The 12,770-nt window shown below is 41.2% G+C and overlaps 1 protein-coding gene across 4 annotated transcripts in view; it reads left to right on the forward strand.

Annotated features, from left to right (window-relative positions):
• Positions 1 to 2,966: 2,966 nt before the first annotated feature.
• LOC310987507 (septin-7-like) overlaps positions 2,967 to 12,770 on the forward strand; it is a 65,775-nt gene continuing 55,971 nt past the window's right edge. The window contains exons 1-2 of one of the 4 annotated variants that reach the window (XM_083973803.1): positions 2,967 to 3,246; positions 11,292 to 11,391. In XM_083973803.1, coding sequence (XP_083829929.1) covers positions 3,208 to 3,246; positions 11,292 to 11,391 — 139 coding nt within the window. In that variant the 5' untranslated portion in view covers positions 2,967 to 3,207. Of the gene's footprint in view, positions 3,247 to 10,666; positions 10,766 to 11,291; positions 11,392 to 12,770 lie in introns of those variants that run through there. The other 3 variants (XM_083973804.1, XM_083973806.1, XM_083973805.1) reach the window with 3 other exon arrangements.

A 12,770-nucleotide genomic window follows, 5' to 3' on the forward strand; every position in this document is an offset into this window, starting at 1 on the left:
TTGCCTTGTTTTTTTTAAAATTATTATTATGTTGTTGTTGTTATTACTTGGACAAATAAGTAACTCAATTTGACAATAATAATTTATATCTTTATGCTTATGCTGCAAATTTGATTCTTGGATTAAAGCAAGATAAAGAGAGTTTGACTGTGTTGTTCTCTTTCTTAGTCCCAGACATTATGAATGCAGAAATCTGAGATGGAGACATTCATTTATAGCAAAATGCCAGATGCTACAAATGAGCTCAGATCACTACTTTTATCAAATCTAATTAAATCTTTTCAAGATTGAGGTCTTTTCAGTCAAGCAGTGTTCCTCACCTCACACATTGTCAGGACTGAAGTAATGAGTTTAAGATGTCTGAGCCAAAAGCACATTTTTCATAAAGGAACATTAAACTAAGACTCAACTGAGAGGTTTTGTTGCTAAATCCTAACTTGGTTTGATATTATCAGAAACTTATAGCGACATAGGGAAAGCAGCCAACACATTTACCACATTCACCACTCAATGCCTCACTCTGGGTTTTGTTGTTTTTGTTTCTTATTTTAGTTATTTGGTTAGAGATCACTATTAGTTCTTCTACTGAGTTTTGTTTTGGTTTAGATTATTTCTGAGTTAGGCCGTTCAGATATACCCACTTGTCTGTGGTGTATTTTTTATTATTATTATAACTTAAGTATGTAAGAAGTGAGCTATCAGATGCTTGCACCTCATAGTGTCAGTACACTCACTCACACACTCCAGTTTACGACATCATTTAATTTCACACTGGTTGCATCATGTTTGCCTTTATTACATGTACTGACCAGATGGGGGCTCTGTATCATCGTATGTGGAATTGTGCATACATAATCAGCTTTTAACCAGATTATTTCCAGCCGCTGAGAGACTTTTCACAGGCTGAACTGGACATTTGGAACATAATGGCAAATTATGGGAGTTTTGTACCAATACGGTACATACTGTATAATGTTTCAAAGTATGCTTTTATTTAATTTTACTATAGCAAATTATATATGTTAAGATTAATTTCTGTCAGTTTTTGAAAATACAATAAAACTGTGTAACGCTTACAGTTACAACATGTGCAAACTCAATCCAACATAAACAATAATCATGAAAAGTGCAAGGGAAATAATAATTGGATACATGAATAAATGATGAATGAGTTCAATGGAATTATAACAAATTAAGTTAAGGACGTTCATACAAGAAGAAGGTCAATATAGAAGCAAATTAAAGGATATGCCAGTTTATATCATATTTCATTACTTAATTCTTTCTCTTGTTTAAATCGTTTTTGTTGCAATTAATGGCACATTGATTTATTATTGAGTCATTCATTTATCTGTCTTTGATAATGACAGTTTTATTCCTCCATAGTTGAATCGTGTAACATTTGCCATCAAACAGTAGGCTACTATTTATATTCTTAAAAAAAAGAGAGAGAGAGAGAGATCATATTGGGCCATCATTATGACAGGGAAATAAATCCCCAGCCAGTGGTAATGCTCTACTCCCCCAACATATTTTGATAAGCCTTTTTTCAGTGAGGGTCTGAAGCAGCCTAAACAGGTCTTCATTCTGTGGCTGTTAAAGCAATGACATCATCACACTGTCTGTCTCAGTGTGAGTGTGGTTAAATTACCGGTATGTCGGTCGGTTGTAGATGAATGTTCAGTAACGTGATTCTCCACAGTTTGTGAAGGCAGCACATTTTCGCCTCCAGCGCACAGGCCTGATGACACCCACGATCCGCGGCCGCTCACATTCCTCTGTGACCAATAGGAAGGCGGATACAGGCTCCAGAGAGGTGCGACAAGCTGGACAAACACAGCCTGTGGAAGAGCGGAAGTTACTTCTCTCTGTTTTCAATATAAAAGTCCAAATCTTATCCCATCTACCACCACCTCAGATTGTGCATTTGACTTTTAAGACCAAAAAGAGAAAGGGTGTCACTGTTTTAGCTGTCCTGTACTGGCTCTGAAGCCCTACGATCCTCCAAAGATGCAGCAAAGTGGGGGAGCTGTCTTCATGAACTATAAAACCAAACCACCAAAACTGTAAAATGACCCCCGCCATGTAACAGGCCACAATCTCTGTGGACAAAAACAAACAAACAAATACACAAAAGAAAACATTGCTGTAGGCTATTGAACGCTGGTTTCACCAATAAACCTATTTTTACTGACCTTAGGTTTTCTCTTTCAATTTCAATTTAACTCTAATATAAGCTAGTTTTTATGTCTACTGTTAAATGTATTTGCTCCTATTGTGTGTGTGTATGTGTATAGGTAAACTACTGTAGCTACGTGTTAAAGCACATCCTGCTGTGATTTGTGTATGAAAGGTGCAAGACAAATAAAGATGTAGCCTACTATAATAATAATAATAATAATAAGTATTATTATTATTATCAATGGTAATAATAATAATTATTATTACCATTGATAATAATAATAATAATAATAATAATAATAATAATAGCCTACTAATACTAATATTATTAATAATATTAGTATTAGTAGGCTATCATTATTATTATTATTATTATTATTATTATTATTATTATTATTATCAATGGTAATAATAATAATAATTATTATTATTACCATTGATGATAATAATAATAATAATAATAATAATAATAATAATAATAATAATAATAATAATAATAGCCTACTAATACTAATATTATTAATAATATTAGTATTAGTAGGCTATTATTATTATTATTATTATTATTATTATTATTATCAATAATAATAATAATAATAATAATAATAATAATAATAATAATAATAATAATAATAATAATGGTGGTGGTGGTAGTAGTAGTAGAAGAAGTAGTAGCCTAGTATTAGTAAAAGTAAAAGTTTATTGTGAAGATGCATTTCGTCTTATTGTGAAACTGCCAACCGGATGTAGCAGTGTTCGGCCCGTGTTTGTTCGCCTGGAAAGGAAAACAGTCGGAGCATTATTCGTCACTGTGCTACATCTTGTAGTAGTATCTCCAGCGGCCATATGTAATTTAAACTCATTCATTCATCTCAGTCTGGTCTCTCTTGCTGTCCACTCCGCTGCCAGCTGCTCGCTGCTCCGTCGTTTCTCCAGGATCTATCTCCGTGTCTCCGTGTCTCCGTGGTGACTGTGTGTCCGTGGCAGGCTGGGACCTGGGTGGTGACAGCAGCGTAGTAGGCTACAATGATCGAGCGACCAGAGACTACGGTTCCCAGCATCGCTGTAAGTCCATTTTCTCAGTGCGGTAGCCTACTCCCAGTGTTGACAACAATGTTGACTAATTAAAATCCATATTGAACCGACCCTGTGTGTAGTAGCCTAGTCCGGGCTGGCTGCGAGCCTTCATGCCTGCAGAGAGCTGCACAATGCACACCAAACCTCATGATCAATGTTGACAGATTTGATTGTTGAGCTTCATTATAAAGACATATTCTCAAGTAAAACATCACTCAAGCCGCCTGAGCAGCATGATGCAGTCTACTAATGAGTTCGGCATCATTTAGGTCTGCCATAATCATTGGTTGACCCACAGTTGATAGCAGTGTGTTAAAGATGTCTCACCTCCCATCCCATAGCCTCATCCTGATGGCTGTGGGCGGCCAAGCCATGATACAATTCACATGTTGTAGCAAAAGATCCTGTGTTAAGATATATTATAATGTTGTCTTCAAGCTGGTTTGAGGGTCCAGCAACATTTGGATACATTTTGTGGTCTTAATTAAGGGTTACATTGTAGTTAGGTAGCTAGAATAGATCATTTTTATTGAGATAAGTTTTCTCATCAACCATGTTTGACAGTGAGAGAGACTAAACGAAGAAAGTGTCAGTGCTCCCAGACAAGGTCTGATTGTCAAGTCCCAGGGAAAATATCACCATATAGACCACCAGCAAGATAAAGTTTATTTTTATTTGACTGCATTTGACATATTTCGACAGTGACTGAACCACTCACTGCTGGAGATACAGAGAGGCTTGCTTTGTTCTGGGCTTGTTGCAATGTTGATTTACTTAAAGCAATGGCAGCTTCGGCTTGGTTTGTGTTGTATCTGTTTGTCATACAGTCTGCGGGGTGGACACACACACACACACACACACACACACACACACACACACACACACACACACACACACACACACACACACAGACGGTGTGCTCAGATGGCTAGATAGTGAAGACACAATGCGCTCACTGCTAAAAATAACTAAAGGAAGAATTACACATGCACTGTTTTCAAACAATTTATGTTCTCCTTTTGCAGATTTTTTTTTTAGCTCTGCAGCACAATTGCACAATTCATATTTGAAATGTAACAAATGCAAGTTCAAAGACAGCTGATGGCCGGGAGGACGGCCCCGGCATCAGCTGCTGAATAGGGTGGTGGACTTGGCAATATAGATGATGTCAGAGAGCCAGGCAGCTACTATCACCACTGGGTGGACTGGGGGAGGGGTGATAGAAATGGTATGGACGCACTGACTATGGCTTTCCTCTCACTTCCCTTTTTCTTTTTCTTTTTTTACCTCCACTGCATATTTTTCTCTCAGTTAGTCACTTTCATCTGAAAAAATCTACTTGAATAATACATTGCACAAGAGAACAGTGATGCAGCAGCATAAATTACAGAGATAGTCTGATGAGCACAGTTATTGTGCTTTACTTTGGTGATATCCACAATGTAATATCTTAAAGGGATAGTTCAACATTTTGGCAAATTGGCCCATTGCCATAATCGCTATAGTCATAGCAGTAGGTTCGTTACCTTTATTTGTTGGTGCAAGCTATTTTTAGAACGGAGGCGCGGAGCGGCGAGCTGCTCGGAGCTACGCTATGGAGGCTAAAGGAATTTCTTGGTTTCCCTCATCAAACTCATCAAATACACAATCCAACAACTCCAAAACGCTTTCGTGGACAAGTTGTGGCCTGCACATTCACCACGCTATGAGATAATAATGGAACGTTATGAAACGGAGCCGTTGTCGAGATAAATACAGGGTAAATACAGAGTCTGCATGCTGAAAAACTGTCCCTGAACGCGACGCGCATCAGCAGTTTTGCATGAATTTACCTCTAAAACAACTCTGGTCTGGTAACATTGTGTTATTATCTCATAGCGTGGTGATTGTGCAGCTCACAACTTGTCCACGACAGCGTTTTGGAGTTGTTGGATTGTGTATTTGATGAGTTTGATGAGGGAAACCAAGAAATTCCCTTAGCCTCCATAGCATAGCCCTGAGCAGCCTGCTGCTCCGCTCCGCCGTTCTAAAAATAGCTTACACTGACAATTAGAGGTAACGAACCTACTGCTATGACTATAGCGATTATGGCAATGGGCCAATTTGCCAAAATGTTGAACTATCCCTTTAAATATACAGTATTATTATTGAACATCAGCACGCAGGCACAAGGTTTCTTCATTCATAGCCTTATGGAAATACATTTACACACATGCACGCAAAGCTACGCACTATTTTACTAGTGCAGCATTTAACCCAGAGACTCCACCTACACACAGACACACACTGATAGTGCTCGTTACCTGCTTATCAGAGGTGGTACATTATGTAACACACTCACACATGCACACAGACAAAACTTGTATGTGGGTGGATCAAATGTGGAAATGGTGGAAAGTGCTTCAGGCTTGTTGAGAGAAGCTGTTCATGCTGTCGAGCTGCATCCATCACAGAGTATCGATCAGGCCAATAGATTGTTTCCTTTTCTATCCCATTCCCAGCAGCTTGTGTGTCCACAGCAGTGTTGTTGTGTAATCTACAGATTTTTGAATGTCACACTCCAACAGTGGGAAACGAGGGCTACAGAATGTAGAGATTGGGTTTGTATTTGACATTTAGTAAAACTCATTATTGGCAAGTTGGTGCGACAGGAAGTTCCTCATCCATAGTCACACACACAGTCCTGACTCCTGACACCCTTATGTGACATTTTATTGTTTTTCAGCCATAGCATTGAATCTGTCCCCGGGTGGGAGTGTGTGGTAATGTGAGGAGTTCTCCCAAGGCAGTACAGTAGGTGAACCACAAACACAACTTTGGCAACGTTCAAAGAGTCCGAAGACCAGCATTAGTTTTATGTTGCTAGGAAACAGTTTCCACTATGCAAAAAATATCATATTGCAATCATTTTTGGCAGATACTGCCATTTTCAGTTGGAATTGTTTTTACATTTCGTCTTGCACCAAACAAACATGTTCCTTTAGGTCTGGAGAATAGGATTCGTAGGCCGGGCGGCCCCGAAGTCCACTTCAACCCGCAGTCGGACCGGTGTAGGTGTAAAGGCCGATGTACACCGCCCATCCAAAAGTCACACACTCTAATATTTAATTGGACCGCCTTTAGCTTTGATTACGGCAAGCATTTGCTGAGGCATCGTTTCAATAAGCTTCTGCAATGCCACAACATTTATTCCCGTCCAGAGTTGCATTAATTTTTCAAAGATTTTCAATGTGGTTCAGGTCTGGACCCTGTGGTCACATTGGACCACTTTTCTTCCTTGAAGATGATGGTTCCCCTCTGTCCTTCCAGTTTTTAATAATGCGGTTCTAACAGTTCTTAACCCAATTTCAGTAGTCTCAGTAATCTCCTTAGATGTTTTATTTGCTTTATTCATGCCAATAATTTGACCCTTCTGAAACAGATTACCATCTTTTCCTCTACCACAGGATGTGTCCTCTTCTGACATGGTTGTTTAAGAAATGAGACTGCGTCAGTTAGGGTTAGATAAGTTGTTGCCAGCTGAAACATAATCATCCATGTAGTAATTATCCAATGGGAAGCTCTTAGCTATTAGCTTAGTTGAATCCAAGTGGTGACTTTTTTGGGGACAGGCAGTGTAAAAGCAATAGTTTGGACCAGGACGAAGCTACAAAAAAAAAAGAAGCACATTACTAGTCAGCAGTCCAGACAGCTCGGTCAGGGAGCATGTGAGTGACGCAACACATTTTAAATCACAATAACCCCTATTTTGTCCCTCACCCTTTTCTGTGGAAAAGAAAATGACAACGCAGGTAGTTCATCTGTAGAAAACTGTCTATTTAATGCTTAGTTTAGGGGGCAGTGTTAAAGGACAATTCTGGGCAAATTCAACTATTTTAGGTCTAAAAGAAGCAATCTGAAGATTTTCAAGTCAAGAAAGTCAAGAAGTGATATTCCTGTGTTTATGACACAAGCGGTTGCTCCAACTGCACCTGAACACACCGAGCACGGCAACTTGGGTTTCGCGCGAGACTCTGGGAGACTTTGAATTAGATCTAGTTTTACAAACATGTCGGCTTGCTTGAAGTAAACAAACTTCTGGGTGCATGTTTGAGTCGCCATCTGACACTGTCTGTGGAAAAAAATGAGGGATGTGAACAGCCTAAGCAGCGGAACTTGCATCCGCTCCCATTCATTGCTGCCGTGACGATGCGGGGACAGACACAACCACCGCAAAACAGGAGCAATTAAACTGAAAATCTTCAGATTGCTTCTTTTAGACCTAAAATGTTAGGAAAATACACCCCTGAGTTGAATTTGCCTGGAATTGTCCTTTAATACTGTGCCCTGCTAGATATCAATTCTCCTGTTACCCTGTTATCCTTTGAGGAGATGTGGTGTTATGAAATGATGTAGCGTGTGCGACTGATGGAGGGTTCGCCACCATCAGTCACCATCAGAGCCAATATTACTGCCCATAATGATAGTTTATAAACCCAAACTGATTGATTGGTGTACCTCTACTCTGAAGCACCATAACGTCTGTGCTGCTAACAACGCACAACAATGTGGAGACACAGTTTTCCTTTCCAGCCGCTGTGACTTGGTCACTGCACTTGGCCATTTAATTATACTTTGAATACGTGTGCAGACCTATAGCTGCCACTCTGGATTGCGGTTGTAATTGAGACAGACATACTGTAAGTCACACCCTTGTTGTGAATGATGACTCGGAGCTGATACTCAAACGTGGAGCTGGGCCAAAAATATGTTTACAACATCACTATATTACAGTCCAGAAAATATAGGGTTGTTGAACGTCACGTAACGTTCCAAACCCGGGGTCATCAATCAGATTCAGCAACGTCCACTCTCCTGGGAAAGGTCACCACGAAGACTCTGTAGTGGATGTTGAACTCTGCTGTGTTATTGTATGTCTCAGCATTAATAGATGCTTTTGGTCAGAACTATGACAAACAGGCCTAAGGGACCAAAAGTATGTAAAACATTCAGTTTGTGTACTGCCTCCCATCACTCTGTGCACTAGTAGTCCATAAAACACATGAAGCAGATCACCACAGAATCTAGATGCTGGGACATTAATGTGAAGCTCTGTGTTTGTCCACGTCTTTAAAGGGATAGTTCAACATTTTGGCAAATTGGCCCATTGCCATAATCCCTATAGTCATAGCAGTAGGTTTGTTACCTTTATTTGTCGGTGCAAGCTATTTTTAGAACAGCGGAGCAGAGCGGTGAGCTGCTAAGAGCTACACTACGGAGGCTAATGGGATTTCTTGGTTTCGCTCATCAAACTCATCAAATACACAATCCAACAACTCCAAAACGCTCTGGTGGACAAGTTGTGACCTGCACATTCACCACGCTATGAGATAATAACACAACGTTACCAGACAGAGTTGTTTTCGAGGTAAATGCAGAGACTGCTTGATGAAAAACTGCCTCCAACGGGAACGGGCATCAGCGGTTTTGCATGGATTTACCTCGAAAACAACTCGTGTCGTAACGTTGGTAACGTAGTGTTTTGGAGTTGTTGGATTGTGTATTTTGATGAGTTTGATGAGGGAAACCAAGAAATCTTATCAGCCTCCGTAGCGTAGCTCTGAGCAGCTTGTGGCTCTGCTCCGCTGTTCTAAACCACAACAAACCTACTCCTAAAACTATAGAGATTATGGCAATGGGCCAATTTGCCAAAATGTTGAACTATTCCTTTAAAGAACTCAGGAGCTGAGGAATTTAGTTTCTAAATGAAACGACATGTTGCGGTGATGCAGTGCACATTAGCCTGACTTTTTCCCCCAACAATGGATTTGGACTGAAATTGGGTCAGCGGCCTGTTTCCAGTGATAAACGGTATGTTTATGAGTCGGGCCTCGCCTTGCTTAGTGAGACTGGCTTTTCTTACAGGTGAAACATTCAAGAGTCCCACTTGTTGGGGATATAGCTACAACACCCACTCTTTATCTGGGAGAAAGTGAATGGAAGCAACTGAAGAATGAGCAGAGCCAGTTGGATAAACTGTGTGTCTAACTGCTGATTGCCAAACTAACCTCAGTGTGGGTGTATGTGCATGTGCCTCATGAGCCTCATTTCCACTCTTCCACAGGGTTAGCCATATACGGACGATTAATCAGTCAGTTTTACAATAAAAAAAAATCATGAGGCACAGAGAAGAGAGACGAGAACTGTGAAGCCGGAGTTCTTACAGAGAGAAAGTACAGATGAGTTTACTGAGGTGCAGTCAGTGTGATCCATTTATTCTGAGCTTTGTTTACTGTGGAGACAAGTGCACACTGTGTTAGAATGACATCATGTATGCATCCGGCCCTTGGTTTGTTTAGTATCAGTATGTGTATACTGTGTTACAATGAGAAGCAGCAGCACCTCACACTTTAAAAACTGGAATCTGACATGAAATGGTTTCAGGGTTTTTTTTCTTTCTTATACGGTAGAGAAACTCTGTGAATAACAGACAAAATCATTCCAGCTCTAATAAACTGTTCTGAAGATTTTATCCTTTCACGTTCTCTGGTTCAATCACTGATGGAAGAAGCTCAGTCTGCGTTGTCCTGGGATTTTTTACATTTGTCTTAAAGGGATAGTTCACCCAAAATTCTACTAAATTCTACTCACCCTCATGTCGACTAAGAGCTGTGAGAATTTTCAGAGTCCTCCGTTCCTTCTCTGAGTTACGGGGGGGTCCGCACAGCAGTATTTGTCCATATAATGGTTGTCAATGGATACCAACTTTCTTCGTCCAAAAAGACACACCAAAAAACATCCAAATACCTCCATACTGCTCGTCTGTAATGTCCCTCTTGTATTGAAGCCCCGACATGAGAAATTGTTCTGCCGGGGACACAGGAAGAGCAGTGAACCGAGACACTGGGAGCTTCCGCTACAAACAAGCTTATTTAATTTTTTTCGGAACATTACAGACGAGCAGTATGGAGGTATTTGGATGTTTTTTGGTGTGTCTTTTTGGATGAAGAAAGTTGGTATCCATTGACAACCATTATACGGACAAATACTGCTGCATGGACCCCCCCGTAATTCAGAGAAGCCACGGAGGACTCTGAAACTTCTCCCAGCCCTCCACATGAGGGTGAGTAGATAATGAGTGAAATTTCAATTTTGGGTGAACTATCCCTTTAACTTCAGCTGTAGGTGGTTGTGTGCCTCTTTCTGTCAGCACAGCGTGGCAGCTCTCCATCAGTGCCATGCATGACAGAGCCCCGAGAGGCCGCAAATCAATTGTGTTTGCGTCATGTAGCGTGCAGGGACGATGCACGGTGACTGTAGCGGCGGTGGTGGGGGGAGGGGGAGGGGGAGGGGGAGGGGGGTTGTTATCTGACAGCCGGCTGGGAGATAGAGTCAGGCAGAGAGGGAGGAGTCGGGCCGGGGGGAGGAAGTGATGAAGAGATACCTCTGTGGTAAAGAGAGCCAGCAGCTGGAGAGCGGCGGTCTGGACTGAGACTACATGAGGGACATGATGGACATGATTCAGCACGTAGGGAGACTGGATTTATTTGTTTGTGTCACCTTGTCTTCCTCCACTTAGCTTTATGAGGAGTAGATTTGTTTCTTTCATTGGCTTCCATCACTTTTCTGTTTTAGCTTAACTTGTTTAAATGGACTTTGGCAGTGTTGACTCCACTTCCTATTCCCATGCTCCTGGGGGAAAGCCTGTTATTTCTCTCTGTGAGCCGGTCGGCCCTCACCTCTCTTCCCCCCTTAAAACAGCTCTTATTCCCCTCTTGTATTTATCCCAGCTGCACTTCACTTCAAAGGGCCTTTTGTCACTGCAGGACACAGAAATGCTAATTGAAGGTTCACAAAAACAAGATTTCTGTCACTTTGTATGCACATAACGACTGTGCGTTTTTCTGTGTTTCTTGTTGTCTGTTATCTGTCGCCTGAAGGCCAAAATATTCTGTGTTCAAGATTGAATCTTTTAGAGCTCATATTCATGTTTTTTGCGACTTGTGCATTAACAGAAAGTGTGTTTGTGTTTATGTTTGTGTGTTTCTGTCCAGCAGCGGAACCTGGAGGGCTATGTCGGCTTCGCCAATCTCCCCAATCAGGTGTATCGGAAGTCTGTCAAAAGAGGTTTTGAGTTCACGTTAATGGTTGTAGGTAAGTGGTGAAAATCTACACCGGATCCATGAATGAGGATGTGTGTGTGTGTGTGTGTGTGAGTGTGTGTGTGTGTGTGTTTGCCTCTATTCACGTGCAAGCGTTTGTGTGAGTGTTCCTTAGCCACACCTGTGTATGCACACCTGTCCATCTATCTGCGTTAGCTTGTCAGTGTGTATTTTTCATGCTTGTGTGTGTATGTGTGTGAGGGTTGAAAGGCAGACAAGCATGTGTGGCATCCAGTGCACTCAGCTGCTCAGGATGACGAGCTGACAGTTTAAAAAGCCGTTTCTGCGGAGCCGTGTCTCCCTACGCCGTTTTTTTTTTTTTTTTAAAGGGATAGTTCACCCAAAATTCAAATTTCACTCATTATCTACTCACCCTCATGTCAACTAAGAGCTGTGAGAATTTTCAGAGTCCTCCGTTCCTTCTCTGAGTTACGGGGGGGTCCGCGCAGCAGTATTTGTCCATATAATGGTTGTCAATGGATACCAACTTTCTTCGTCCAAAAAGACACACCAAAAAACAAACCAAATACCTCCATACTGCTCGTCTGTAATGTCCCTCTTGTATTGAAGCCCCGACATGAGAAATTGTTCCGAAAAAAATTAAATAAGTCTATATTTTAAGCTTGTTTGTAGCGGAAGCTCCCAGTGTCTCGGTTCACTGCTCTTCCTGTGTACTGGCAGAACAATTTCTCATGTCGGGGCTTCAATACAAGAGGGACATTACAGTAGATAATGAGTGAAATTTGAATTTTGGGTGAACTATCCCTTTAATGATATCCACAGAGTCGTTTCAGCGACTGAGAATGCGTGCATGTGAAAATATCTCTTGTGAGAGCTGGAATCCCGCAGTTTCCCAGGGGAGTTTTCCCTCTGTAGCCCCAGGATACACACTGACCTCTGTGTGTTTTGGATGATTTGATTTGGGAAGTGAGCGGTAGGACGTCGTGGCTTCAAGTATGAATGAGCTCAGATGCAAAATGTGGCTAACAGCATTACAGAGGGAGGGGAGCGGACGGAGGAGCGGAGGAAGTTTGGGTTTGGTTGGACATCTACGCACACACACGTATACCTACACAACACACACAATAAGGATGTATTGCACCACACTGTTGGGCCTGTAATGAGTGTGGATATGGATTGGGGAAAGAAAATCCTGTGCAGCTCTTAAACCGTCACATATATCTTGTCTAAATGATAGTGGCCTGTGAGTGCTTCCTGTGCAAACCAAGTGTAGGTTCAGTTGTACTAGATCCAAAGTTGAAATGTTAGATTGGGACTCCAACATTCAACGTTTGACTGTGACGTGTCCGTATGATTCAGCGTTTCCACACAGGCCTAACGACTGCGTATATTTCCTAACTAATGAAGTTA

This window comes from Trachurus trachurus (assembly GCF_905171665.1).
Source record: "Trachurus trachurus genome assembly, chromosome: 6".
Classification (NCBI taxonomy): Eukaryota; Metazoa; Chordata; class Actinopteri; order Carangiformes; family Carangidae; genus Trachurus; species Trachurus trachurus.